This window comes from Mastigoproctus giganteus, chromosome 5 (assembly GCF_048544385.1).
Source record: "Mastigoproctus giganteus isolate SK-2022 chromosome 5, ASM4854438v1, whole genome shotgun sequence".
Lineage (NCBI taxonomy): Eukaryota > Metazoa > Arthropoda > Arachnida > Uropygi > Thelyphonidae > Mastigoproctus > Mastigoproctus giganteus.
Genome location: NC_143579.1, coordinates 195,217,602 through 195,244,173, shown reverse-complemented (window position 1 = coordinate 195,244,173; position 26,572 = coordinate 195,217,602). Strand labels below are relative to the sequence as shown.

Below are 26,572 nucleotides of genomic sequence, written 5' to 3'. Positions count from 1 at the left end.
TCACTCATCATTCGTAAAAAGTCAAAACTCCTTTATCAACACTTTAGCGAAACTGGTGATGGCACTGGCGGGATAAGTTTTTTTGCTAGCAAAGGCGCTGGTTTGAAAGATTTGTTTGAAATTTCTAATAAATATTACATTCAATATTAAATTGTTTCTTATTTTCATTTCGATGCCACATGCTTGCATTTAACTATGTACATAGTCATATTATGAAGGTACATATAATATATACATAGACAAAATTTTAGACTAGTTTTTCTTATATATTTCATACTTTGGAACGGAACCCCTTTATTACTATGGGAGCCATAACTCAGTATTCGCGTTTTCGGTATTCGCGACGTTTCTCAGGAACGTAACCCCCGCGAATAGCGGGGGTTTACTGTACATATTTTTCAACTTCGCTCCCACAATTTCCCATTGCTACAAAAGGTTTTTCATTTGTAAATATCGATCCAAAATAACTGTTGAGTTCATCTACAACAGCAGCTGGTGTATTTAATACTTTCCCCTTTCCCTTATGTAAAGGTCCGATCTGGTTTGTCCTGCTGTTCTTGGCATTTATATATGTGAAGAATTCTTTATCCCCCCCCCCTTTGCTCTGTTTGCTAGTGATTTCTCATAAACTGCCTTTGCCTGTCGAACCTTTTCTGCGGCTCTATTACACATCACCTTGTAGCTGTTATAGGCTTCAGTATTTTTTATTGCTCTGTAACCTTTCCATGCCACCTTTTTCTGCTCAATGTGGCAACTTCACTATTCATCCAACTTGGAACCCTCCTCGTGGAGTATTTTTTTAATGGTAAATACGCATTCAAGGCATCTGTGATTAATGTTTTAAAAACATACCACAGTTCAAATGTATTCATTCTTTGTGCAATATCTACCCAGTTAATAGAGGCCATGTAGTACCTTAAGGCATCGTAATTTCCTTTTCTGAAATTAAAACCCATTCCTTTGCCTTTTACTGCTGCTACCTCTCTCGTCATCATCCACCGTAGAACTCCGTGATCACTTCCTGCTACTGGTTCCTCTACTGTCAGCCCTGTTATGGCATCTGATTCATGGGTGATGATGAGGTCTAGGTTATTCTTTTCTCTAGTACTTTCCCTGACATGTTGATACAAATAACAGTCATCGCCGACCGGGCTAGCCAGGTGGGTAAAGTGCCTGCCTGGCAACCCAACGGTCGCGGGTTCGAATCCCGCCTCGGGCTTGGATCAATGTACTGCAAAAAAAACTTGGGAGGTGCACTATGGCCACAGAAGCCGATGCGCCAACAACTACCAAAAAAAAAAAAAAATAAAAAAATAAATAAAAATAACAGTCATCTAGTTGATTTAAAAATTTTGTTCCCCATGTCAAGTTTCCTTCCCATTTACTCCAATCAATTAGAGGCAAATTGAAATCACCCATAATAAGACATTGACACTTACTTGCCCAATTCCATTTGCATGTAGAGGCTTTCGTCATAATCTTCACAATCACCTGGTCTATAGATTACTCCTACTCACATTATACCTTTGTTTCCAACAAAGGTCCCGGCAGACATATCTCACACCATACAGATTCTATACTAGCATGTGAAACGTCTGAATCCAGAAAGCAATCGTCGCATTCAGGCTACTTCTTTTTTTTTTTTTTTTTTTTTAATGAAAACCCCAAACACAAAAGGTATCAAAACCTATAGTTCTTATTACCGTGCATGGATTGAAGAAGTATGGGGGGAGGGGGATGCCAGAAACTTTGCTCTGGAGACTAAACATGGGTTTCACCACTTCAAGCCTCCAATAAGCAAAGTGGTGGTATTTCACCGGTTGGTACCCCACCACCCCTTCTGTCTACCCTATCCTTCCCATATACATTATACGAGCCATACTGAAACTTATCATCCCCAATTTCCGGGTGGCACCACGTCTCCATAAGCCCTATTTTGTCTGCGTTACTTGTTTTAACCAGCAGTTTGAATTCGCTCATTTTATTGACAACACTTCTAACATTACTATATAAACAATTAAGACTTACTGTTCTTATATATTTAACAACCCTTGAAATTTTTTAGGCTCTCTTCCCTGGCATTAGCTACTCACTCACTTGAAACGTTTCTGCCCCCAGAACATCTAGATAATATGTCCAGTTGGGGTAACAGATAAGAACTCTTGAGGTATGTGCAAGAGTTACTTTGACCAATATTATCAGATAAATGCCGGTCAGTATTACCCTCATCCCCCCCCCAACTAGCAGTTTCCCCTGAACCTTTAAGGTATCCTCAATAATACTGGCAAAAACTTTTGCACCACCTTTGTTTAAGTGTATCCCGTCTCTACAAAACAAATTCCATCTACCTACAAGTGTGGGCCATGCTGACAGAATTTCCCCCCCTAAAGCCTTGCAGAGTCCTTCAAGTCTTGAGTTAATCCACAAGGCTTTTAACATATAATCCCTCCTATCGTGTCTGGGCAGAATTGCAGACACATAGACATTGTGGCCTAGCTCGCGGCATTTCCTCAGCATGGTCCTGTATTTTTCCAATAAATCGTCAGATCGTGTACGTTTAATGTCATCAGTCCCGACATAAATAATAATATTCTCTTTACCCCCCTTAAAATCTGACAATCTGTTGGTGACATCATTAATAGTTGCTCCCAGCAGACATACCCTGGTTCTACTCCACCTATCCTTATTACAAAAAATATTCCCTGTTTCCCTGACAATGGAGCCTCCTAATAAAACAATGTCCTTTTTAACCAGAGTAGTTTGCACTTGGTTTTTCTGTTTTGAGGCCTGAATCGGGTGTGCATCACTTGGTAGATTGCTGGAGTCTTGAGTCCCTGATGAGCTCCCAGATGCATTATTCTCGAGGGCAAGCACCTATTTTTTCAGGGACTCAAATTGTTCCATCAGTGCACCAAATTGTAATTTAAGATCGGTGCACTATTACATCGATCACAAAGAAAAGAATCCCCAGGTGAACTATGATTAGTTCTTGTTGTTGTTGTTGTTTTGGTTTTTAGGAGCATTAGCAACTAAGGCCATATTGCTCCGGGAATATGCGGTGGTCATTCCCTGACCTTTCCGCATCGTCCGTATTTGGTGGTGACGGGCTCGAACCCTGGTCTAATCAAGAAGCGTGTGCTACGCACTGCTGTTTCCCACCTGGCTACGGAGGCGCCTGCTATGATTAGTCACCAGGTCAACCTTGGAAAACATTCCACAGTTTCCGCAACAGATTAAATCATGACTCACCCATAAATCGCCATCGGCTATTTCCGTGTGAGTCACGATACCCTGTGACGTGTTTAAAGCAGATCTCGTAACTACCATTATAAAATTAGCTAAATATCAATGAAAATTAACTTTAAAAAATTATATCTATAATATTATTAAAATCAAATTGTTACAGGAAAACCTATAACAAAATAATCCAACAATATCTAAATAAATCAAGACTATGTATATAAAGTGCTTAGCATCATAATACACAGCCATTTCTGAATAAACAGAAAATTTTTAAGGTGGCATCGTTTTAGGTTATATCTCATATTGTGAATGCCTTCACGAGTTGCCATGATATTGCACTACTTCGAATAAGTAACGCTTCACCTAAGGAGAAGACTAGTGTTACTTATTCTCAGATAGGTACCACCACCCAGACAGCACTGTTTCAGGGCTATTTGGCCCTTCGTCAGTGAGTGGGTAGGTACCCAAGTGATGCAATGATGGCAAAAACAGTTATGAAGTATAACTCCACAATATGAGAGATGCCTGATGGTGTATGATGTATTTAGACTAAGGCGCATTTAGGGCTAGAGCCTCAAGCTGCGAACAAATTTAGACTATGTATATAAAGTGCTTAGCATCATAATACACAGCCATTTCTGAATAAACAGAAAATTTTTAAGGTGGCATCGTTTTAGGTTATATCTCATATTGTGAATGCCTTCACAACGAGTTGCCATGATATTGCACTACTTCGAATAAGTAACGCTTCACCTAAGGAGAAGACTAGTGTTACTTATTCTCAGTTTTTGCCATCATTGCATCACTTGGGTACCTACCCACTCACTAACGAAGGGCCAAATAGCCCTGAAACAGTGCTGTCTGGGTGGTGGTGGTACCTATCTGAGAATAAGTAACACTAGTCTTCTCCTTAGGTGAAGCGTTACTTATTCGAAGTAGTGCAATATCATGGCAACTCGTTGTGAAGGCATTCACAATATGAGATATAACCTAAAACGATGCCACCTTAAAAATTTTCTGTTTATTCAGAAATGGCTGTGTATTATGATGCTAAGCACTTTATATACATAGTCTAAATTTGTTCGCAGCTTGAGGCTCTAGCCCTAAATGCGCCTTAGTCTAAATAAATCAAATATTTAAAAGCACTGATTAACAGTAATCCAGTCCACTTAACTGAAGAGCCCTGACAAAGCGCGTCCGCTCACCTCGAATGCCAACACTCGAATGTTGGCATTCGAATGTTTTGTGGTACACCAGTCAAGAACCACTTCCCTGGGGATGCGACTAGTAACATTAGTCCAAGAAGAGTAATACCCATTGATAAGATAACCACTCTGCCTTCTTCCACTCAACTATCCCTTTATCCATAGCAGTAACTTGCCCCTAATGCCACACTGCTCTAATTTGTACAAGTCTTTCATGTAGAACAGTATCAAAAGCTTTTTCAAATCTACATATATGATGTCAAAATTATTTTTTTGCATCCAATACCTTTTTTACTACATTGTTGTAGCCAATCAGATTGATAAGACAAGATTGCCTTTTAAACAAATCCATACTGTGATTGTCACCATATAACTACATTTCTGCCTATGTGATCCTGCATTACTTCTTTAACTAGTAGCCCCATGATTTTCCCTGAAAAATCATAGAGCTACTGAGGATCACATAGACAGTAATTAGCTAAACTTGCAGGTCTGTAACTACTCCTTTTATCTTTTGATCCCCTTTTGTGAATTGTGGGGACATTTGCACATCTCCAATCCAAAGAGGACCTCCTCTGAATCCATGGATGTTCTCATAAATGTGGCTAAAGGTTTGCTTACCCCTTTTGCTGCTCCTTTTAATAATTAGATAGATCCCACAGCCTCAGTTGTTATAGGCGCCTCCGTAGCCAGGTGGGAAGGAGCAGCAGTGCGTAGCACACGTTTCTTGATTAGACCGGGGTTCGAGCCCGTCACCACCAAATACGGAGGATGCGGAAAGGTCAGGGAATGACCATCGCATATCCCCGGAGCAATATGGCCTTAGTTGTTAATGCTCCTAAAAACCAAATAACAAACAACAAACAGCCTCAGTTGCCTTATTTTTCTTTCGCAATTTATCTTTCACTTCCTTCTCATTTACCACAAAATCATTTAACTCCCAATTATAACTTTGTTTGTTTCTGGAATTTCTATCCCTAAAAATTTCTTTATGGATGAATGTAGATGCAAAATATTTATTTAGCTCATCAGCATCCTGAACAGGATCATCAGTAGTTATGCCATGCATATGTAGGGGGCCAATGTGGTTTATCCCTTTCCTTCTAGTGTTAACATAAGTAAAGAATTCTTTGCTACTTTTTCTTTGCATTCTTAGCCAAAGGCTTCTCATAATCTTCTTTAGCTTGCCTTAACCCCCTTGCCCAACTGATAATGTTAATAACATCATCAGTTAGTCCCACAGAAGGGAATTTAAAAATTGTTTACAACTGTTACAGTTGTAGACAATTTTTAAATTCCCTTCTGTGGGACTAACTTTTACAATTGCCTTGATGAAAGCAAAATCCCTTCCCTTTACCCTTGACAGTTGTTATATCTTTAAGTATATTATGATCACTGCCATCTAGTGGTTGCTTTATCTAGATATTCTTAATGCATGAAGAGGCACTACTGATAATCAGGTCAAGGGTATTGCTTTCTCTCATTGCCTCTCATGTGGGAAATGAAAATGTCTGTGTATGCTATTGCTTAGGAATTAAATATTTCTAAGTGGACAGTTGGCAATGTTCTGAAGAAATGGAAATACAGAGGTGCTGCTGAGCCCAAAAAAATTACTAGGCAGGCATAAAATGCTGACTGAAGGAGCCAATGGGCTTTGGAACTGCTGGTTTCTTCATCTCAGCATCGGACCCTAAAGAATCTGAGTTTGGAGAAGGGTAGACACATTCAGCTCCAAATTTAGATTCTACCTTGGCATTCTTTCAGCCTGAGGACATGCTTGAGAATAGAGGATGGCTGGAGAACATTTATTACCTAATTGTGTTATCTCAATTATAAAGTTTGGAGCAAAAGGAGGAGTCATGGTCTTGGGGCAGGAGGTTCTCATGGTATGGACTTAAATCACTGATCACAATGATTTAAATCAATTTATTGTATGCTGTCCTCATTGATATTTTGGATAATTCTGTGTGCCCTACATTGTAGCAGTTTTATGGAAGCACTCCCTTATACCTACCAGCAAGATAACACTTTATGACATAAAGCAAATATTGTGAATATCTGATTTGCAAAGAATAATGTTGGAACATTGCAGTGACCAACATGGAGCATCAACCTCTACTCAGTTGAACCATTTTAGATGAACTGGAATGCAGAATTAGGAGCATAGCCAAGACAGCCCTCTTTTCCCTAATGAAGCATTAGTGAAACTCACAAAAGCTTTGAAGGAGTGAAATGCAAAATGTGCTCCACCCAATTTTTTTACCAGAAATTAGTAGAAAACCTTCCGTGACATGTTGAAACAATAATTAGTCAAATACACTATTAATTTCTTTAATAGCGTGTTTGACTAAAGAAATTAATAGTGTGGTCCAACACACTTAATTTCTTTGAATAAATATAAAGAAATTAATATAAATTAATTTTGTTCATAACTGTACCAACTTGTAGTAGGATATGTATGATAGCGATGTTCATATTGAATCTGAAAGGTTGCTAACTTTATTTTCAGAACTGGAATTTAAATGTAGTAATGTTGATATCGATGCTGGAGTTAAAAGTGATCGCCTAGAATGGGGTCAAGCTAGATATCATAATGTTTTTGTTCCATTTGAAGCTTTTGAAATTGTGATGGAATGGCTTGTAGCTACTGGAAATATAGCTGCAGATCTGGTAAGTTTGAACTAGAACTAGTGATGGTGTACAATTTGATTTTTATTCTTATTAACATAAAATAATTAGAATTAGAAAATGAGAGAATAATAAAAAAGTTTTAACTTTGAATGAGGCTATTTTTCCCCTTCCACAAAGTAAATTACCCGTGATAAGAATACAATTTGTCCACAGTTGATGTTTTTTATTGCATTAAAAATTTCACTAAAAATACCTTGAAATATAAAATCTCTAAAAATTATATAAAGGATTTTATCAGAAACTACAAAGCCTCAATAAACAAGAATAACAAGAAGCATTTTAATAACTCTTAAGTCACATAATATGACTGTGTTGAGATGGTGTGAGCCTGTGCAATGGCAATCTTAATTTAAAAAAAAAAAAAGTACTTAAAAATTAAACTTTTCAGTAAAGCGCTCTGTGACTGTATAACATATTTGCCTGTAGTCATTCATCTAAAGAAGTCTAAACTCAGATCCTGTTGAACTCTATTATTATTATTATCTCTCTATACATTAAAAACGTTTTCTTCCTAGTGATATTTATTCAAGCCAATGAGAGAAGAGGGCAAAGCAATTACATCACTACAAATGCAATTAATTATTGACAACTGCCTCCATAACGTTCCTCAACTTCGTGCATGTGCTTCACTGTCTGACATTTGATGTTCCATTGTATGTTTTTTGTATATTAATTAATAAATATTGTATACTTGTATACAATATTAGAGGGGCTTAGAGGGGGAACAGGCATTCTGGGTGTAATCAGATACTCGGTCTAAAACACTGATGGATCCAATATCTTTCTATTTCAGAAGATTTAGGAGATGTCCGAAGGTAAGCCTTGTTGCATCACTTAGGTGGCAACGAACATGTGGAGATGTCTCGTCAGCGTGAAGAGGAAAAAACAAAACCCTCCAGCACATGACAGCACTACAACACAAATAGCCCTCAGTCCCCAGCAGCTTCCACTCCCCCTCTTATGGCAGCGAGAGAATCAGAGTGAAAGCAGAGAGTGCCAAGAATCTCTGGCTATGACCAGGCTGCCATGCACAGAAACTGAACTTGGCCTGTTATAACGTAAGATCGCTCATCAGTGAAGATAGGATTTAGAGCTGGAAAACGAATTAGAAAATGTGAATTGGAATATCATCAGTTTGGCTGAAACAAGAAGAAGAAATCAATCATTTATAAGTTTATCAAGTGGAAATCTGCTGTACACCAATGGAAACAGTGAAAGGAGCAAAAGCAGTGTTGCCTTTCTGGTCCATAAAAATATAAAAAACAACATTTTGGAATTTAAAAGTACATCACCGACGGTGTCTAGACTACTACTCAGGAATTCTAAGTGGTACAAGCTAAAGGTTTTAATGATTTATGCACCAACATCAAGCCATGATGATTAAGAGGTTGAAGAAATGTACACTGAAATAAAGAGTCTTCTAGATGAGCAGAAAACCCATTACACTTTCATTATGAGCGACTTCAGTGCTAAGGTTGAAAAGAGACAAAACAGTGCAGAAAGGTGAACTATAGGAAATTTTGGAATTGGTGAACAAAATGAAAGAGGTTAAAGACGCGGAATTTTTAGAATCTCGAGGAATGTCAATAATGAACACTTTTTTCAAGAAAAGGGTGAACAGAAAGTAGACATGGAAGAGCCCAAATGGATTAGCAACTAATGAAATCAGCTTCAACCTCACTAACAGAACATATATCAGGAATAATGTTACCATTCTAAACAAGGTAAATGTTGGAAGTGATTACAGAATGATAAGATGCACACTTTATATAGATGTAAGAAAAGAAAGGAAAAAACTGACTCGAGTAAAATATACGAAGGTCTTTGAGATAACAGAAGAGGGAAAAAGCAGTATGTGCTGGAACTTAAGAACAATTTTGAGCTTCTGCAGACCGTTCAGGACCAAGATATCGATGAGGAATACTACAACTTTCTGAAAGTGATAAGGCTCAAGAAACCTATAGGTAAAAAGAAATCCAAAGAAGTAAAAATTAGTCAAGAAACACTTGTCATTATGAACCGAAGACGACAAATGAAGAGCAAGATAAACACTGACAAGGACAAAATTGAGCATACTGAGTTATGCAGCACTATTAGAAAGAGACTCAGAGAGGACATAAGAAGATTTAACACAAGAAAAGTAGAACAAGCATTAAGGGAAAACAAATGACTTAAATCAGCAGCCATGAGCAGTAATACAGAAAGACAAATGATACTGAAACTGAAGAATAGTGATGGTTTACTTATAAATAGCAGAGAAGACATAATTCAAATAGCAAAAGAATACTATAGAGAATTATACAAGGAGTGAGGGAATGATGCCAGCAGTGAGGAAGATGGATCACAAATTAGTAACACATGCCACATACCCGATATCCTTCCTGATGAGGTAGAACATGCATTGGGAAAAGTGAAGTTACTGTAGAGTTGTTAAAATTGGGAGGAAGAGACATGACACAGAAATTGGCAAGGCTCTTCACAAAATGCATTAGAAAAGGTGTGATGCCTAAGGAGTGGAATAATGCAATCATAGTTTTGCTGCATAAAAAAAGAGATAAATCAGAAATTGGAAATTATAGACCAATTAGCTTGTTATCCCACATCTACAAGTTGTTCACAAGGGTCATTACTAACAGATTAGAAAGAATACTTGATGAGAATCAACCAAAAGAGCAAGCTGGCTTTATGACAGGATTCTCAACTATGGATCACCTTCACGTAATATCACAGCTAATAGAGAAAGCAAATGAATATAAAAAACCATTATGCCTAGCATTTGTGGGTTATGAAAAGGCATCTGACTCCATACAGTATAACGCAATGTTACGGGCAATGGAAAGACAAGGCGTAGATACCCCACATATTATAACTTTGAAGGAAGCCTTTATTAGAAGGCGCCTCCGTAGCCTGGTGGGAAGGAGCAGCAGTGCGTAGCACATGCTTCTTGATTAGACTGGGGTTCGAGCCCATCACCACCAAATACGGAAGATGTGGAAAGGTCAGGGAATGACAACCGCATATCCCCGGAGCAATATGGCCTTAGTTGCTAATGCTCCTGAAAAACCAAATAACATAACAGCCTTTATTAGACTAGAAAAAGACAGTAGCAAATTTAAAATTGAGAAAGGAGTCTGGCAAGGAGACACAATATCTCCAAAGTTGTTTGCTGCTGCCCTTGAGGAACCTTTCAGAAGATTAGACTGGTCGCAGAAAGGAGTCAGTGTGAATAGAGAGTACGTAAACCATTTACAATTTGCAGATGACATTGTGATCATAAGCCATGATCCCAAAGAATTAGAGGAAAATCTTCATCAGTTAAGCAGAGTTAGTAAGGATTTTGGACTAAAGATGAATAAATAGGCTAAAACAAAAGTAATGATGAACGAGTATGGCACAGAAAAGGTTATAATGATTGAAGGAGCAGTGATTGAAAAGGTAGATTCATATACCTATCTGGGACAAGTCATTAGCTGTAATAATGATAAATGGCTGGAAGTGAAGAGAAGAATAAATTTTGGATGGATGGCATTCAGGAAATATAGTCACATACTGAGGAGCAAATCCCAATTTGTCTGAAACATAAAATAATGAACCAATCTGTACTCCCCACCACAACTTATGGAAGTGAAACTTAGGCACTCACTAAAAGAATGGAAGAGAATCTGAGAACTACACAGTGAAGAATGGAATGAATTATATTAGGAATCAGACTGTTAGATAAGAAGATAAATGCATGGATTAGGCAGCAAACTCAAGTAAAGGACATTCTTATCAAAACTAAAGAACTAAAATGGTCTTGGGCAGGACATATAGTTCGAAGACATGATGACAGATGGACTAAGAAAATAACAGAATGATACCCAAGAGGAGCTAGAAGAAAACCTGGAAGGATTTCTTCCAGATGAAATTCACGAGTTCGTGGGTAGTAAATGGATGGCCATTGCACAAAACAGAAGGAACTGGAAAGTTGCTGGAGAGACATTCATCCTGCAGTGGATTGAAAATGGCTGATGATGATGTATATTTGTATAGTTTGTATATATTTCAGTTAAATATTTTAGTCCTGCTCTTTCGAATGCAACAATTTTCCTCATGCATTATGGAATCCAAAGCAAAAGGCCTTTGGCTAAAATCTATTATTTGGGTACCACTTGTCTCTGGGCGCGGTTGAAGAATGGAGTAATTGTACGGTCTTTGAGGTGTTTTGTTTCTGATTGTTTTATATTGTCAAGAAGGGGGCTGCTTAGCTTAGATAGGGTGTTTATCCCGACCATCCCACTGTTTTAAAATAGGAATATGAGTTCCCAATTTTAAAGGTAACAGGGCTAAACAGTGAGTAGCACCTGCCAATCTTCCTGACTTTTAATCGAAGTATGGAGTGGTACCCAAGATCTGAATTTTTACCAGGCCTTTTCCTAAGTGACCTCTGTAAATGCAGGTAAATAATTACATAGTGATATTTATTCGACCTTGAGAATTCCGTGCACTACAAATGCACAGGTAAATAATTAAATAGGTCATTTCCTGATTAGATATCGATCGGTGCTTTTCGACAGGTATGTCTTTTACATAGAAAAGATTTGACTTACTCCATCATACCTCTACATATTACGTATAAAAGCATGCGCAGGGGTTTACGAGTAGGGGCGAAGCCCCCTAGTTATTATTATTATTGTTGCATTGTATTGTATTGTATTGTAGTAGTAGCATATGATGCATGAAAGCAAGCTTATAAAGCATCAGCCAAAAAAAAAAAAAAAAAAAATCTCCCACATCACCTATCCATTCCCTCCAATAATTTGTCTAGTTCTTCCTTGAATTTAATCAAACCTCAGTTGTCTGATTTGTATCAAAATTGAAGAAATTAGTAGGGGCAAATGATGCAAGAGCTTATAAAGCATCATCCAAAAAAAAAGCTACACACTTCACCCATCAATACCCTTTAAAAATCCTTGAATTTATTCAAACCACCCACTTCCACAATAATAGATGGTAGTTTGTTCCAACAATCAACCACCCGCTGGCTGAAGGCAAACCTCTGCACATGTATCCTGCAACCATCCTTCCTTAATTTATGTCCCCTTATGTGTGTTGTCTGAGCAAGAGGAAGAATGCCATTAGCATTGAGCTTGCTCAATTCATTCAAAGCCTTAAACACTTCAATCAGATTACCTGGCAGGTGCCTAGTCTCCAAATGCTGAAATTTGCAGACCTGAAGCATTCCTCGGTAAGAGAACCCTTTCATTCCCTTCATCAATCTCATTGCCCTTCTCTGCACCTGTTCCTGCAGATCTACATTGTCTCTAAAATGAGGCCTTCAGAGATGTATGCAGTTCTAAAGAGATACAGCTTAACCATTGCCTTATACAATTAAGCTGCATCTCTTAACTATAATAATCACTTCCTTATCCCTGCTAGCAAAGTTACTATATATCAGTGACAAAAGCCCCATGAGCTACCTTTGCAGCCTGTCTGCATTGCTCGGAGAACTTCATATCTGACTGCATACCGCCCGATCCTTTTCATTTTCCTACCTTACTACTCTAATAAGTGTAGTACCACACAGTTGGTGCTTAAATCTGCAATTACTGCTACCCATAAGCAGTACCTTTCATTTTGTCCACATTAAACTTCAATTGCCATTTCTCAGCCCATCTGAATAATTTTTTTAGATCTTATTTCAGTAGCTTACCCTGATTACTGTCATTAATCACCCTACCAACCTATCATATGCAAACTTAGATATTAAGTCTGATGTACCTTCATCAATATTATTAAAAAATATAGAAAATAACAATGGTCCCAGCACTGAAACCTGGGGGACTCCAATAATAACATTCATCCATGAAGAACAGTTTGTTTTGTTTTGTTTGTTTATTTTGGTTTTTAGGAGCATTAGCAACTAAGGCCATATTGCTCCGGGAATATGCAGTAGCCATTCCCTGGCCTTTCCGCATCCTCCGTATTTGGTGGTGACAGGCTCGAACACCAGTCTAATCAAGAAGCACCACTCTCTGCCTTCTCCCACTCAACTGTCCCTTAGTCCAGAGCAGTAACTTGCTCTTAATACCATTATACTCCAGTTTGTAGAGCAGTCTTTTATGGAGAGAATATCAAAAGCTTTCTTGGAATCCAATTACAGTGGATCCCCACTTTATGATATTAATCCATTCCAGAGACACCATCATATCGTGAAAATATCATAATGTGAACCCAGTAACACATTGTTTTTTGGTAACTCGTTCCAAGACCTCAGAAGTTGAAATTTTTGCTATGTAACTAAGCTATTTATCTCTCTAAAAGGGAATGGAAATTGTACGTATTGATTAAAAAAATTGATCAAAACTAATACATTGATTAAAGCACAACACAAAAATTCACTTCAACTAAAGGATGCAAAAACAAAACACGTGGGTGTGTTTTTTTCTTAGAATCGCTGCTGTTGGCTGAGAGGAAGGACCACATGGTTCAGTCAAAGACAATCGTGAGCCCATCCCATCATAAAGTGAAATAAGTAGGCAGCGGTTAACATGTTAATTTCAAAAAACCAATTGAAATCATTAAAATGCACTACACTTTCATCGTTATCATATGTTCGGTTATAAGAATCAATTTTGAACATCTTTGTGATATTTTTCTAAAACACATTTCTGGAGGTCACTACCATAAAATAATAAAAACAATTTGCAGTTTCCAGTTTATTGGGCTTTTCTGTTAGTGCAACCTGTTATAAACAGATAGTAAACTCAATCATATTGCATTTGTGATCATACTGATAGCTGGAATTATGTGGATTTTTACGTTATTATGGTGAAATGTGTTTCCCTTTCCGCTTCAATCATATAAAACACAAATAAATTTTCAGAATCTTCTCTTGCTACTTTTTAAGCTTTGTATACTCATTACTCCATATCTCATTTGCACATTTTGTGTTAGTTGCAATTTGTGCATGCCTTGTTCTTTGTTATTGATTGCTAATTTTTTTTTTTTTATTGTTTTAAATTTTACAACCAAAAAAAAAAAAAAAATTGTCAGTGAACAGAAACACCAATTAGTTAATATGTACATATTACAGTATTAATTAAGGTATGTACGTAAGCTTAAATTTATCTTTATTTTGCTAACTTGTGAAAACATTTAATTTTGTTAATTGGTAATGTAATAAAGTGTAAAATTGTGATCTTTACTTTTATAGCCTGTGGATAATATTCTTTCCATTTTTGCTTATTAGAATTGGCATTTTATAGAATTAAAATTAAATTTGTAAACGTGATCACAATGACGGGCACTCATCACTTATCCTATAATGAATGGTATTTTATTATGGCAAGTCCATCGTAAGTTATTTGATTGTATAGTGAACCAATTGTAAAGGGGTGGGGGGTCATCCACTATATATGATATCGAAATGATTTTTTTCATCCAGTTCCTTTTTACTGCATCATAGAGGAAATGGTTCAGGGCCTCTTCTGTCAGGGCTGTAGTTTGCCACTCTCAGTAGGAGGAAGTAGGTCTTGAGCTGGATATCATCATTCTTCTCTTTCTTGGTGATTCCCTGATTTTTTTTTTTTTTTAGCTGGTACGGCATAAGCCTCAGGCTTCCTTGCACCATATGCCTAATAATAATAATATTCCAGCTTGCCCACAAAACATGCAAATTCAACTCATGAAGACATACTTGTACATATATAATATATAACAAATATGGATAATGTCATGGGAACTGGCAATATGATCCAAGTAATAAGTGCACCAAGAAAGTCATCCTTTAAATGAACTATTAAATGACTCCAGAAACTATCCTCCTACTTATATCAGATTTATTGTAAATTTGAATCTATTTGTTGAAACAAAAGTAACTTGAAGAAAGAACTATGTTGTTTTGAACATTGCTATGAAAGAACTATCTTATCTTGGTCAGTACCTCAATTGGTACTTATGAAGTTATTGAGTTAGTTAGTTAGTTATTTTTTGATTTTAGGAGCATTAGCAACTAAGGCCATATTGCTCCGGGATATGTGGTGGTCATTCCCTGACCTTTCCGCATCCTCCGTATTTGGTGGTGACAGGCTCGAACCCCGGTCTAATCAAGAAGCATGTGCTATGCACTGCTGCTTCTTCCCACCTGGCTACGGAGGCACCCAAAGTTATTGAAGCATATGGGATACAGCCTCTCAATCCCACCCAGTGGTAGTGTTTAGGGATTATTGAAACACTATGTCCTTTAAGATAATCATAATACTCTTGTAAATTATCCACTAGTCACTGCTACTCTTGCATTGCTAATCACTTCTACTCTTTCAGGAAATTATAATACTACTGATGTCTCATTTCTGTATACTTGTCACAAGCCATATGGCAATCTAAAATTAAAAATTGACACATTAATAGATAAGATTTGGTTATTGAGAATGCAGGTTGTGATGTCTGGTAGCAAAGTTAAATCAGGGACTTAGTAGGAACTTGGGTATCTTTTCATATGCCAGGTGATTCAAGTCCCAGATATGAATCATAATGGACAGACTATTTAGGTTCAGCAACAGATAGTTTTATTAGGGAATTCAATTGTGAGATAAGTGGAAATATAATTTGAAATAGAACCAGAATGTCTGACTGGTATAATAATCAATGATTATAACTAACTAGTTGTCATTTCTCAAGGGAGCCAATAGGGATTTTTACTATACATACAGATACTAATGACACTAAATACAGATCAAGTAATGACATTATTAAAAAAAAAAAAAAAAAAAAGGACAGGGTTTGTTCTGCAAAAATGTTACATTAGGGAAAAATATAATTGTGTGAAATCTTGCTATGGCATGATAGGAGAGGACTTTATGCTGCAAGCCTTGTTGATTGAGTCTAATAAATAAATAAATTTTCTGTTTATACTCCAGGACAGCTTTGTGAACTCCTCTGGCCAAAGGGTCAGAGGAGTTCATAAGACAGAGAGAAGACAACAAACAGCACCATATTTAGTAGTCGCAGGCTTGAATCCCAGTCACTTAAGGCACGTGGTCAGGTGAGTGGTCAGGTGAGAGGGTGCATGAGTATACGTGCAACTCTGAAAAATTGGAGAGGGGGAGAATTTTTATCAGTATAGCCCACCTTAGTTGGTAGAAGGAATTTACTTTGTAGAAATGACATACATTTGATGGATTATCAGCCTACTGCGATCTTAAACTATCTACAAACTCATTTACAGACATCTTTTTTGAGCAGTGGAAGGTGTAAGAGTCCTTGCTATAATGCCACTGAAGAGGCTTTTTTTTTTTTTGGTTTAGGAAAACTGATAATGGAGGCAGATAGAGGGACAGACATGCTATTACTTAATGGTGTGGTTCAAGGTCACACTTGTACTCTCATGAAGAATTCAACTAAGAGGTTTGCAGAGTTTAAGAAGAGCTGTTGTACAAAAGGTCCACAGATGATCAATCATCAGTTACTTATATAAAAAAGTGTGACAAAACATGTAGAACAGTTTAGCAACATGCATAATATTCTTCAGTAATGACAAAGAATGTATCCAAGATATAGGTTGCAAGCAAATACAAAGTTTAAACTGTTTATATAATAATGTTAGGAGCATTGTAAATGAAATGGATACTTACAACTACTTGTTAAGTCTGCAGATACTAATATAATAGGGTTTACTGAAATTTAGGCACTTCTCCCACTGGACCAGTGCAGTTCTGACTTTTCTCAAGGACAAGTTTATTGGGAATTGCTAATTAGTTTGTCCCATTTGTCATGGAAACTCTCCCAATAGTCCAACCTGAATATCTTAATGCTATCTGCAGGCAACCATTCATTCTTGACTTTCAGTTGCCGAGAATGAGACGTAATTATGAAGGGGAAGAATGAAAGATTCTGCTGCTCACATTACATTAGTGGAAACAATAGAAAAGTGTTTGTGTTTATCCTCAAGTGAAGTGAAATAAAAGACAGCCAAAACAGCTGGTTTTATTAAGGGCAAATCATGTTTAACTAACCTGGTAAGCTATTTTGACACTGTTACTCATTAGCTGGATGTAGGGAACAATTTAAACATAGTTTATTCGGATTTTAGCAAAGCATTTGACTAATTCCCTCATGAAAGGTTATTGTATAAGCTGGAACATATTGGAATTACTGGCAAGATTCTAAGATGGATCATAGAATGGTTGCAGAGCAGAAGGCAGTGGGTTGTGATTAATGGATATTCTTCAGATTGGTGTAACATCAGCGGTGGGGGGGGTTCCCCCAAGGATCAGTTCTTGGACCACTCTTGTTCCTATTTTCATGAATGACAAAGGGATAGAGGGTGTAAGTCAAAATTTGCAGATGAAGTAAAGATTGGGAGAATTGCCAATGATCAGTATCAAGCAGTGCTCCTTCAGGATGACTTGTACAGGCTTCAAGAATGATCAAAACAGTGGAAGCTATATTTTTTTTTTTTTTTGCAGCAAAATGCAAGGTCTTACATATTGGGAATAGCAACCCCAAATAACTTACACATTTGGTGTGGTTGAATTAAAAAAAACATTAAAGGAAGAAAGGGATCTGGGAGTTACGATATGGGTAGATAAAGTTTTCTGAACAATGTAAACAGGTGGCCAGGAAAGTCATGGTGTCCTATCAATGATTTATGAAACAGTAAGCTGTAGAGAAAAGGTCCAAAGATGGGCAGCTCTCATGGTGAGATCAGCAAAAGGACAACTGTATGAGAAAAGACTTTGATTATGTGGGCTACAGGGCTTGGGCACCTGGCACCTTAAAGGGGACCTGATCGAGGTTTATAAGACCCAAAGAGGAACTAGTAAAATGAATGAAAGTGAAATTTTCACTTTTATAAAGGATTCCAGAACTAGAGGCCATAAATTCAAATTACAAGGGAAGAAGTTCAGACTAGTTAGTAGAAAACATTTCTTTTAGCCAGCAAGTTGTTGATTACTGGAAAAAGTTGCCTCCACAGGTAGTTGAGGCTGAAAATTTAAAGAAATTCAAAAGTCAACTGGATAGTTACCTACATAAGGAGGAGAATGCATGATTCGTCTATTTACTTTTCTACTTTTTATTATTCTTATTTACTTTTTTTCCCCCAGTGCAGCAAAAGCCCATGGCTTCCTTTCACTATATGGATAATAATGTTAATACTAAATGGAGGTTTTTTTCTTTCTTTTTTTATGTGAAAACATCTTTGGCAGCACCTACTAAGTTTCAAACTGAGGTAAAACCAATTATGTCACTTCCTAAATGACACTAATGCAGTCACTAACGCTGATTTAGTAGAGTAAGTAGCGAGCATGAGCATAAAACATTACATTACTCATATTAAATATTTTGGACTGAAGTAAAACCAAAAGGTAACGAAAATGTGACACCAAATTTAGGAAGTAGCATAAGCTCGCACCCACTACTTCCTAAATGACACTAACTCGGTCACTAACATTGATTCTGTAGAGTAAGTAGTGGGTGTAGGAAACACCTCTGGTCAAAATCTGGCATTAGTTCATTCATAACTTCAGTTCTAGCTGTACAATTTTAAAACAGTTCTGATTTTCATCAAAGATGTTTTCACATAAAACATCTTTCGTGCGTACAGGGTACACACATGATTTTTTTTGGAATATTTCTCCTACAATAATTTTATTTTAAATACTACAGCATACATATATAAAAAATAGCATTTGCTGTATTCTCAGTACAAGTTTAGTAACACTTTACTCTGTGTCATTATTATTATCATCAGTGTTCTGTTGAGAGCTGGTCCCCACACATACTCTCAACTACTTCTCTATATCATCCTATCTTCAGATCTCTTCTTTATCTCCCTATGCCTGCCATCCTTCACAATTCATCTATCATGGTTCTCCCTAATCTCCCCATCACATCTTTCATCAATCCCTCACCTCACAACACATGTCCAATCCAATTTCTCTTTTACCTTCTGATTATTTCAATCAAACATATATTCTCATCCACCTTTCTAAAGACTTCCTCATTTCTCACTTTATCAGTCCATCTTATGTTTTCCATCCTCCTCTTACCCACATATCAACTTTCCAGTCTTCTAATATTGTCCATTTTCAGTGTCCATGTTGGTGCCCCGTAAAGTGCCACACTCCATACCAGAGGACATTACCAATCTTTACCTTAAACCAATTCCTAACCTCCCACATATTCTTCTTTGCTTCTCAAAAACTTTTCTTATCCATTACTGTTGTTATTATTTTTATTTCTCTGCTGCTCTTTACCTATTTCACCATCAAGCTTCTCAAATACCTATACAGTTATCCCCTCCCCACTATAGTGAGAATCACTCGGCACTTGTTCACTCTAGTGCACTGTGTATTTTGATATCTTCCCCAGAATTGCACTCTGTTCTCCCAGAATAGTGCTATTCACTTCAAACCTTGGAAGAAGTTACCCATTAGCAAGTGTTTATGTGCCTAAGAAGCCCTGTTGAAAAAAAAAAAAAAAAAAAAAAAATTTTTAATGCTCTTCAATCTGATTTTCTAATCAACTGTAATTTACAGTGCATGCCTTCAAAGGTGTGTTCTTTGATTCAACTATTAAAAATTGACTTTTAATTGATACTGCAATTAATGAGAAAATGGTTGAATTGCAACAAATATATATTCTTAAAGAGATGTTTCATAAACATTGTGTATGAAACTCTCTTTATGAACTGCTGTTTCGTGACAGGGAGTTGCTTTTAGCTGTTCAGTAGCACCACTCAACAATGTTGTCTTCAGTTTGATTTTTTTCCATTCAGTCCTGGTTTATATATTTCTTATGTGCATTTTGTGTCCCCAGGTTACAGAACAGCCTCAAAAAGCTCAAGTGAGTCAGCTAATACTAATAACAAGAAGAAGGGGTGAAAAGCTATCAGAAAAGCTTCTGATAGTTTGTCATTGGAAACTAAATTGGACATTCTAAAAAGACTGAATTTTTAGAATGTCCAGTGGCTTCAAGCAATCTGAAAATTAAGTGTCTCAGGATATTCTTGTAAATAATGTAAATACAGTATACATATGTTTCCATAATTTTAATGTAAGTTTTCTTGCATTTTTTGAACATATACTATATTTAAAGGTTATGCATTTCTACTATATTTAATATTGTTATATAGAGAAATAATGCCTTAAAATCAACTACAAAAGCTAATGGTGATCATGATATGTATTGCATTCATGTTCATTCATATATTTATCGGTACATAGAATAGGCATTAGATTTATTTGCTACTATTTTCAGCTTGTCAATTGCAAGGAGAAATGGGTTACTAATTTGCCTTAATGAAATATTAAGTAATGGCCCACTCATGTTGTAACAAATAAAAAACTTACTAAAGTATTTTTATTTAAGTGTTATTAACTAATAGTTGTTCTTCAGTGCTCACACATTGCCCACAGTGGATGTTCTTAGCATTAGCATTAGTAGAGGCATTTGATGCAAGAAAGCAAGCTTATGCAGCATCAGCCAAAAAAAAAAAAAATATATATATATATATAAATAAATAAAAAATAACCACTTCCACTTCACCCCTCTGTTCGTTCGAAATACCTGTCCAGCTGAGCCTTAAACTTATTTAGGCTATCAACCTCCACGACAAGGGATGGAAGTCTATTCCACAAACCAACCACCCGCTTGCTAAAGGCAAATTTCCTCACGTCTATCCTACATCTGTCCTTTCTCAATTTGAATTTATGCCCTCTCAGGTGATTATTCTGAGCAAGAGGAAGAATCCCATCAGCATTGAGCATGCTCAAACCATTCAAGGCTTTATACACCTCTATCAGATCACCTTGCCGGTGCCTAGTCTCCAGACACTGTAATTTGCAAAACTTAAGCCTTTCTTCGTAAGAGCACCCCTTTGTTCCATTCACTAATCTTGTTGCCCTTCTCTGTACTCGTTCCAGCATCTCTACATCCTTCTTGAAATGAGGCCTCCAGATCTGTATACAGTACTCTAGGTGTGGTCTGACCATTGCCTTATACAAGGGAATAATCACCTGCTTATCCCTGCTAGAAAAATTCCTATATATCATCGACAATACACCATGAGCTACTCTTGCAGCCCGTCTGCACTGCTCAGAAAACTTCATATCTGCCTGCACGACCACCCCCAGGTCCCTTTCATTCTCTACCACTGTCAGTGTAGTACCACAGAGTTGATACGTTGCTCTGGGGTTGCTGTTTCCCATGTGTAGTACTTTACATTTGTCAATGTTAAACTTCATTTGCCACCTCTCAGCCCATCTGCTCAACCTTTCCAGATCCTGTTGCAGTAGCATAGTGTTAGTAGTGTCCTTGACAACCCTGCCAACCTTCGTATCGTCTGCAAACTTGGACATTAAGCTTGATATACCATCATCAATATCATTTATAAATACAGAAAACAATAATGGACGCAATACTGAACCCTGAGGGACTCCACTAATAACATTAGTCCACAATGAGCAGTGTCCATTGATTACCACTCTCTGTCTTCTCCCCCTCAACCACCCCTTTATCCATAGCAGCAATTTGCCTCCAATGCCACACTGCTCCAATTTGTGCAGCAGTCTTCCATGTGCAAAAGTATCAAAAGCCTTTCTAAGATTCGAGTATATAATATCAAAGTTATTCCCTGCATCCAGTTCTTTTGTGACTGCATCATAGTATCCAATCAAATTGGTCAGGCAAGACTTCCCCTTAACAAATCCATGCTGTGTCTGAGCTGTAACTGAAGTCTTGTCTAGATGATCCTGCAGTGCTTCTTTAACCAGTGCCTCCATTAATTTTCCAGGAACAGAAGTTAAACTAACAGGTCTGTAATTACTTGTGTCGCCCTTTGATCCTCCTTTGTGAATTGGGGTCACATTTGCACATCTCCAGTCCATGGGTACTTCCCCTGAGTCCAAGGAAGCTCTCATAATTATGGCTAAGGGTTTGCTTACTTCCTTTGCTGCCTCCTTTAATATAACTGGATAGATCCCATCCACCCCAGGTGCCTTTCTTGTATTTATCTTCAACAATTTCTCCTCCACTTTACTCTCAGTTATTACAAGATTCTCTAGCTTACTGTTTCTCAATATGTATACTCACTTCCTAAATTAATGATATGGGTGTGAAACCACCGTTAGCTTTTGTAAATTCTATTTCATTTCAAATACCAAAATATAGAAATAACAATGTTATCCTCTCTTCACTAGACACTTTACACAACTAATTGAAAACAATTTATCCAGCATGCACAATGCTGGTTGTCTGATTACAACCAGATGGTCATCATTGGTGAAGCGAGGTAGTGTCATAGTCACTACCTCCAAAAATCCCCTATAACAAGGTGACACACACGCGCACACACACACACACACACACACACACACACACACACACACACACACACACACACACACACACAGCAGGAGCTTAATGTTATCTTGTTATAGGGAATTTTTATATAGGTCAGTTTCATTTTGTAATGTTACAGTGTATACAGAAAGAATAGGCAGGAGCCAGTGGAAGGGTAGGGGGCGATATTCAGAACAGTCTCAAGAAGGTATTGAGTATCTTTGTAATGTGAGATTGTTAATAGAAGCAGAACATTGAGTTCTATTTCTACTAATGTGATGTAGGGGTATGCTACAGATTACATGATACCAATGAGTATGATAAGTCTCTGAATACCTTATTATGGGAGGTTTCAACTTACCATTCATTGATTGGAAATCATGGAATGACAAATTGACATGGGAATGAATTTTTTCAATCAACTCATAATGTTTTCTTGAATTAAATCAGTGAGGTATTATGGTGAAATATAAGGGTGATATTGATGTAGAGAGGGTAGTTAACAAGTAAAATCAGGCTGAGCTTCTTCAGAATGATTTGGACAAGCTTCATGGATGGGTAAGATTCTACATTTGAAAAGTGGAGAACCTTTTGTTATAACTTTATAACTTAAATGTAGATCTTAAATGTCCCCCTCCCCACCCAGTCTTGTGACAGGGATTCCAATTTGTAATGAAAACCATGCATATAATAGGACATTGGCAACCAACATGGATGCACAGACAAACAACATTATCTTGAGGACTATGAAGACCACTTCGGTTTTGTGCCACATATATACATCAAGTATGGAATTTTGTAATCCTGTTTATAAGCATTCCATATAGCTTATGTATATTTGTTTTCTGTCAGTTCTAGCAAGAATCATTTATCTGGATATCTCCTTCAGTGTTTATTTTTCATTTTTTGACATCCTTTAGATTTATCAACATAATATTTTGCCCTTACAGGTGTTTACTATTCCTTTTAATTTTTATATTTTTATCCGGAAGGAAGGAGGCAGGGTTGCCCTCAAAGCAGTGAATTTATCTTAATTTTGTTTTACTTTATTGTAACTTTGTACAAAAAATTTTGAAAGTAAGATTGCTAGTTCTGTGAGTGCTAAATTATTTAATGTGAGTATAACAAATTACCTTAAAGAAGTTGTTATATTTACAGAAGTTAGAATTCTGCAGTTATTTTTTTTTATTAGTATTCAGTATTCAAAATTGATGTGAAATCTCAGTGTGCTAGTTGAAAGATATTCTTTTAGATTAATTTGATGTGTGGCCACATAATAATCCTTATTGTCTAACGACTCCCTGAGGCGTTAAACAATAAAGATTATTATGGTAATCTTGTAGTCACCATCTGTTTACATTTATAATTGTATATGAAAATATTAGTACTGTATCCTGGATACTTAAGAAGAATCTTTAATCTGCACTGATTAATATCCCTTACAGAATATAATACTAATATTAGAGTTGTAAAATATGTAAGTGTTTCTTTAAATTGTATTTTATTTTAGAGATTCCCATACTATGTTATTATGGAGTTAATGCCAAACTTTATGATGAACAAGATCTTCATTTTATTCATAAAATTAGTAAAATTGTTACAGTTGTGAATGTGATATTGGTGCTACTTCAATAGGATGTTTGATACTCTAATGTAAATATTCTTTGTATTAGGTTCAGGGCTGGGCAAGGAAAGCAATCACCCTGTATAATTTACAGCTGGTTCCAATACCTAATGATCCATTTGCTCTTCCCTTTTCTTCAAAATCTGATCCTCTTAGGGGTCCAATTTTTATTTCCCTTCATCTTGAATGTCTTCCTGAAATTATGGTACAGGGAATGGAAGGTAAGTATTTTGCGATTTATTCTGATAATTAAAAAAAGATAAATCACTTTGCTACATATCTAATGAAACATTGTGAATTTATTTTCATTATCTTTAGGACCAACATTTAGTTCATTTGAGAACTAATGTGCTGTGGGAAATATAGCTAAACCTGTAAATCAGATTAATAGAAACTAACCACAAACTATTTTTTTTCCCTCTTTTCATTCATCCCAACCCATCCATATCACTAATATACTGTGGGTTTAACAACTTTTTGTGTTTGGGGTTAGCATTAAAAAAAAAAAACTTGGTAGAATAATGATTTACATTGAAAATTAGTGTACTTTACACTATTATATATTTTTTTAGTGAATTACCTTGTTTAAAAACCTGTTAACCTTTAGCAAAATTAAAAATAATGAAAGTGCTCTTTGTGTTTACTTTCAAACTGCGAATTCCACTAATTCAATTTTTCTTGTTTTTTTTCTTTTCTTAGTTAACCATTACATAAAAAAATTAATTAACATTTTTTCGTTTACTTTTGTTTCAGATGGTAGTACTGAAATTTTTCAAAAAGAAATACTGTTGAAATATGGATTCCTGCCTTATCGAGATCCAGCTAATCCTGATGCCCAGTGTTATGTACATATCAGTGGAAGCATGTTTGTCATGATTCCAAATAATGTCAAAGAAGACATATCAGGAGAACAAAACCAAATCACAGAGGTAGTCATATAAGTGTGTTATTAAGAAGAATAAGTGTATTATTGACATTATGTGGATTCACATTCCACATGAAATATGAAATTTCTTGTTTACTGTTTTACCATGTAAAAATTAGTTTTAGTTACATGTTACAGTTTTGGTAACTTTAGTCATCTGACAAGTTTAATCACAAGTGTTCTTAGGGTTAGCAGAATTTGAAGTAAACTTTTTTTTAACTATAATAGGTTATATCAGGAACTGGGGTGCAAGGAGTATGGCAGCACCTCAGTCCAACCATATCCCATGAAAAATAACAGAATTTTTGTCCTATACTTTGCTTTAAGGGGGTAAGGGGCATTATTCACTCTTGAACCCAATCACACTTGTTCATAAAGTATCATGAATAGTATAAGCTATTCTTAATACTTGAAAATCATGTAAGTTATTTTACCTTCCCTGATAAATATAATTTTCTAAGTTTAAAGTCATCCTTTTAATACACAGAAAGAGTGTTTCTATATTAATTAAAATGATATACCACGTAATTAAATTATATTGCAGTTTTGGAAATGGAAATTGATGTGATAATGAGCACTTCAACCTGTGCGAAGTGTAATCTGCTCTTAATTTCTTAAAGAATTGCACATTATTCTCAGATCTTTTATGGTACTTCTTGTACCACTTCTTCACTGAATTGCTATAATGCTCTCCTTATGACACCATCAGCCTCACATACCAAATGATGTTATCATAAGGACAGCATTACAGGAATTCACTCAAGAAGTGGTACAGGAAGTACCACAAAACATATGAGAATAATCTGTAATTCTTTAAGACATTAAACAATTTCCACTTCTTGATATACCTGCACACCTGGCCACTAAACGAATATTTAAAATTGCAGTTTAACGTTATATGTGATTAGCTTTACCATGTTTTCTTTTTACGTTCTGCTTATAAAATTACTTCATATGCTTCTAAAGGATTTTGATTCACATCAGAAGTTTTTATAAGTAAGTAAATAATATATTATATTATAATTGAAATCAGATAATATTTTTAATTAATGAAGACTAACAAACATTTTGTTAAAATGTAAATTATAACATTTTCATATTTTTGCATGTGGTATGTTGTTGCATATTGACATATTCATTTAAAATGTTTACAAACTTCCTTATTTAAGCTGAACAAAAATACTCAAATCAGAAGGTTGAATTCCAAGCCTGAAATAAAGAAATAGCAGATGGCACAGAAGTTAAATATAAAACAAATTTTAAAAACCAAATGTCAACAATATATAAAAAAAGATAAATTACAGTCATTCCTAAAATTAATATTTCTAAAAAGATAAAATTTTAAAGTTTTAAAACAAATTGACTTTAAAATTACTTTGCATTTTGTGGAAGCTCACCATTAAGAGTGTACCTTTGACAATAATGCCACAACATCATATTTTAAGCCCTTCTATAGTTCAAGTAACAAGTATAATATAGTCCTCATGACTTGTTTGGATTATATGCAATAAATATATATGTCCATCAATAGAAATTTAAACAAATGTGTATGTTTACAAA

General features: G+C 36.1%; 1 protein-coding gene across 1 annotated transcript in view; it reads left to right on the top strand.

Moving 5' to 3' along the window:
* Positions 1-26,572, top strand: part of Iml1 (GATOR complex protein Iml1) — a gene marked incomplete at its 5' end in the record, with an annotated part of 444,528 nt that overhangs the window by 406,648 nt on the left and 11,308 nt on the right. Inside the window, 3 exons of the mRNA XM_090374757.1 lie at positions 6,958-7,118; positions 24,137-24,308; positions 24,841-25,016. Coding sequence (XP_090230883.1) covers positions 6,958-7,118; positions 24,137-24,308; positions 24,841-25,016 — 509 coding nt within the window. The remainder of the gene's footprint in view (positions 1-6,957; positions 7,119-24,136; positions 24,309-24,840; positions 25,017-26,572) is intronic.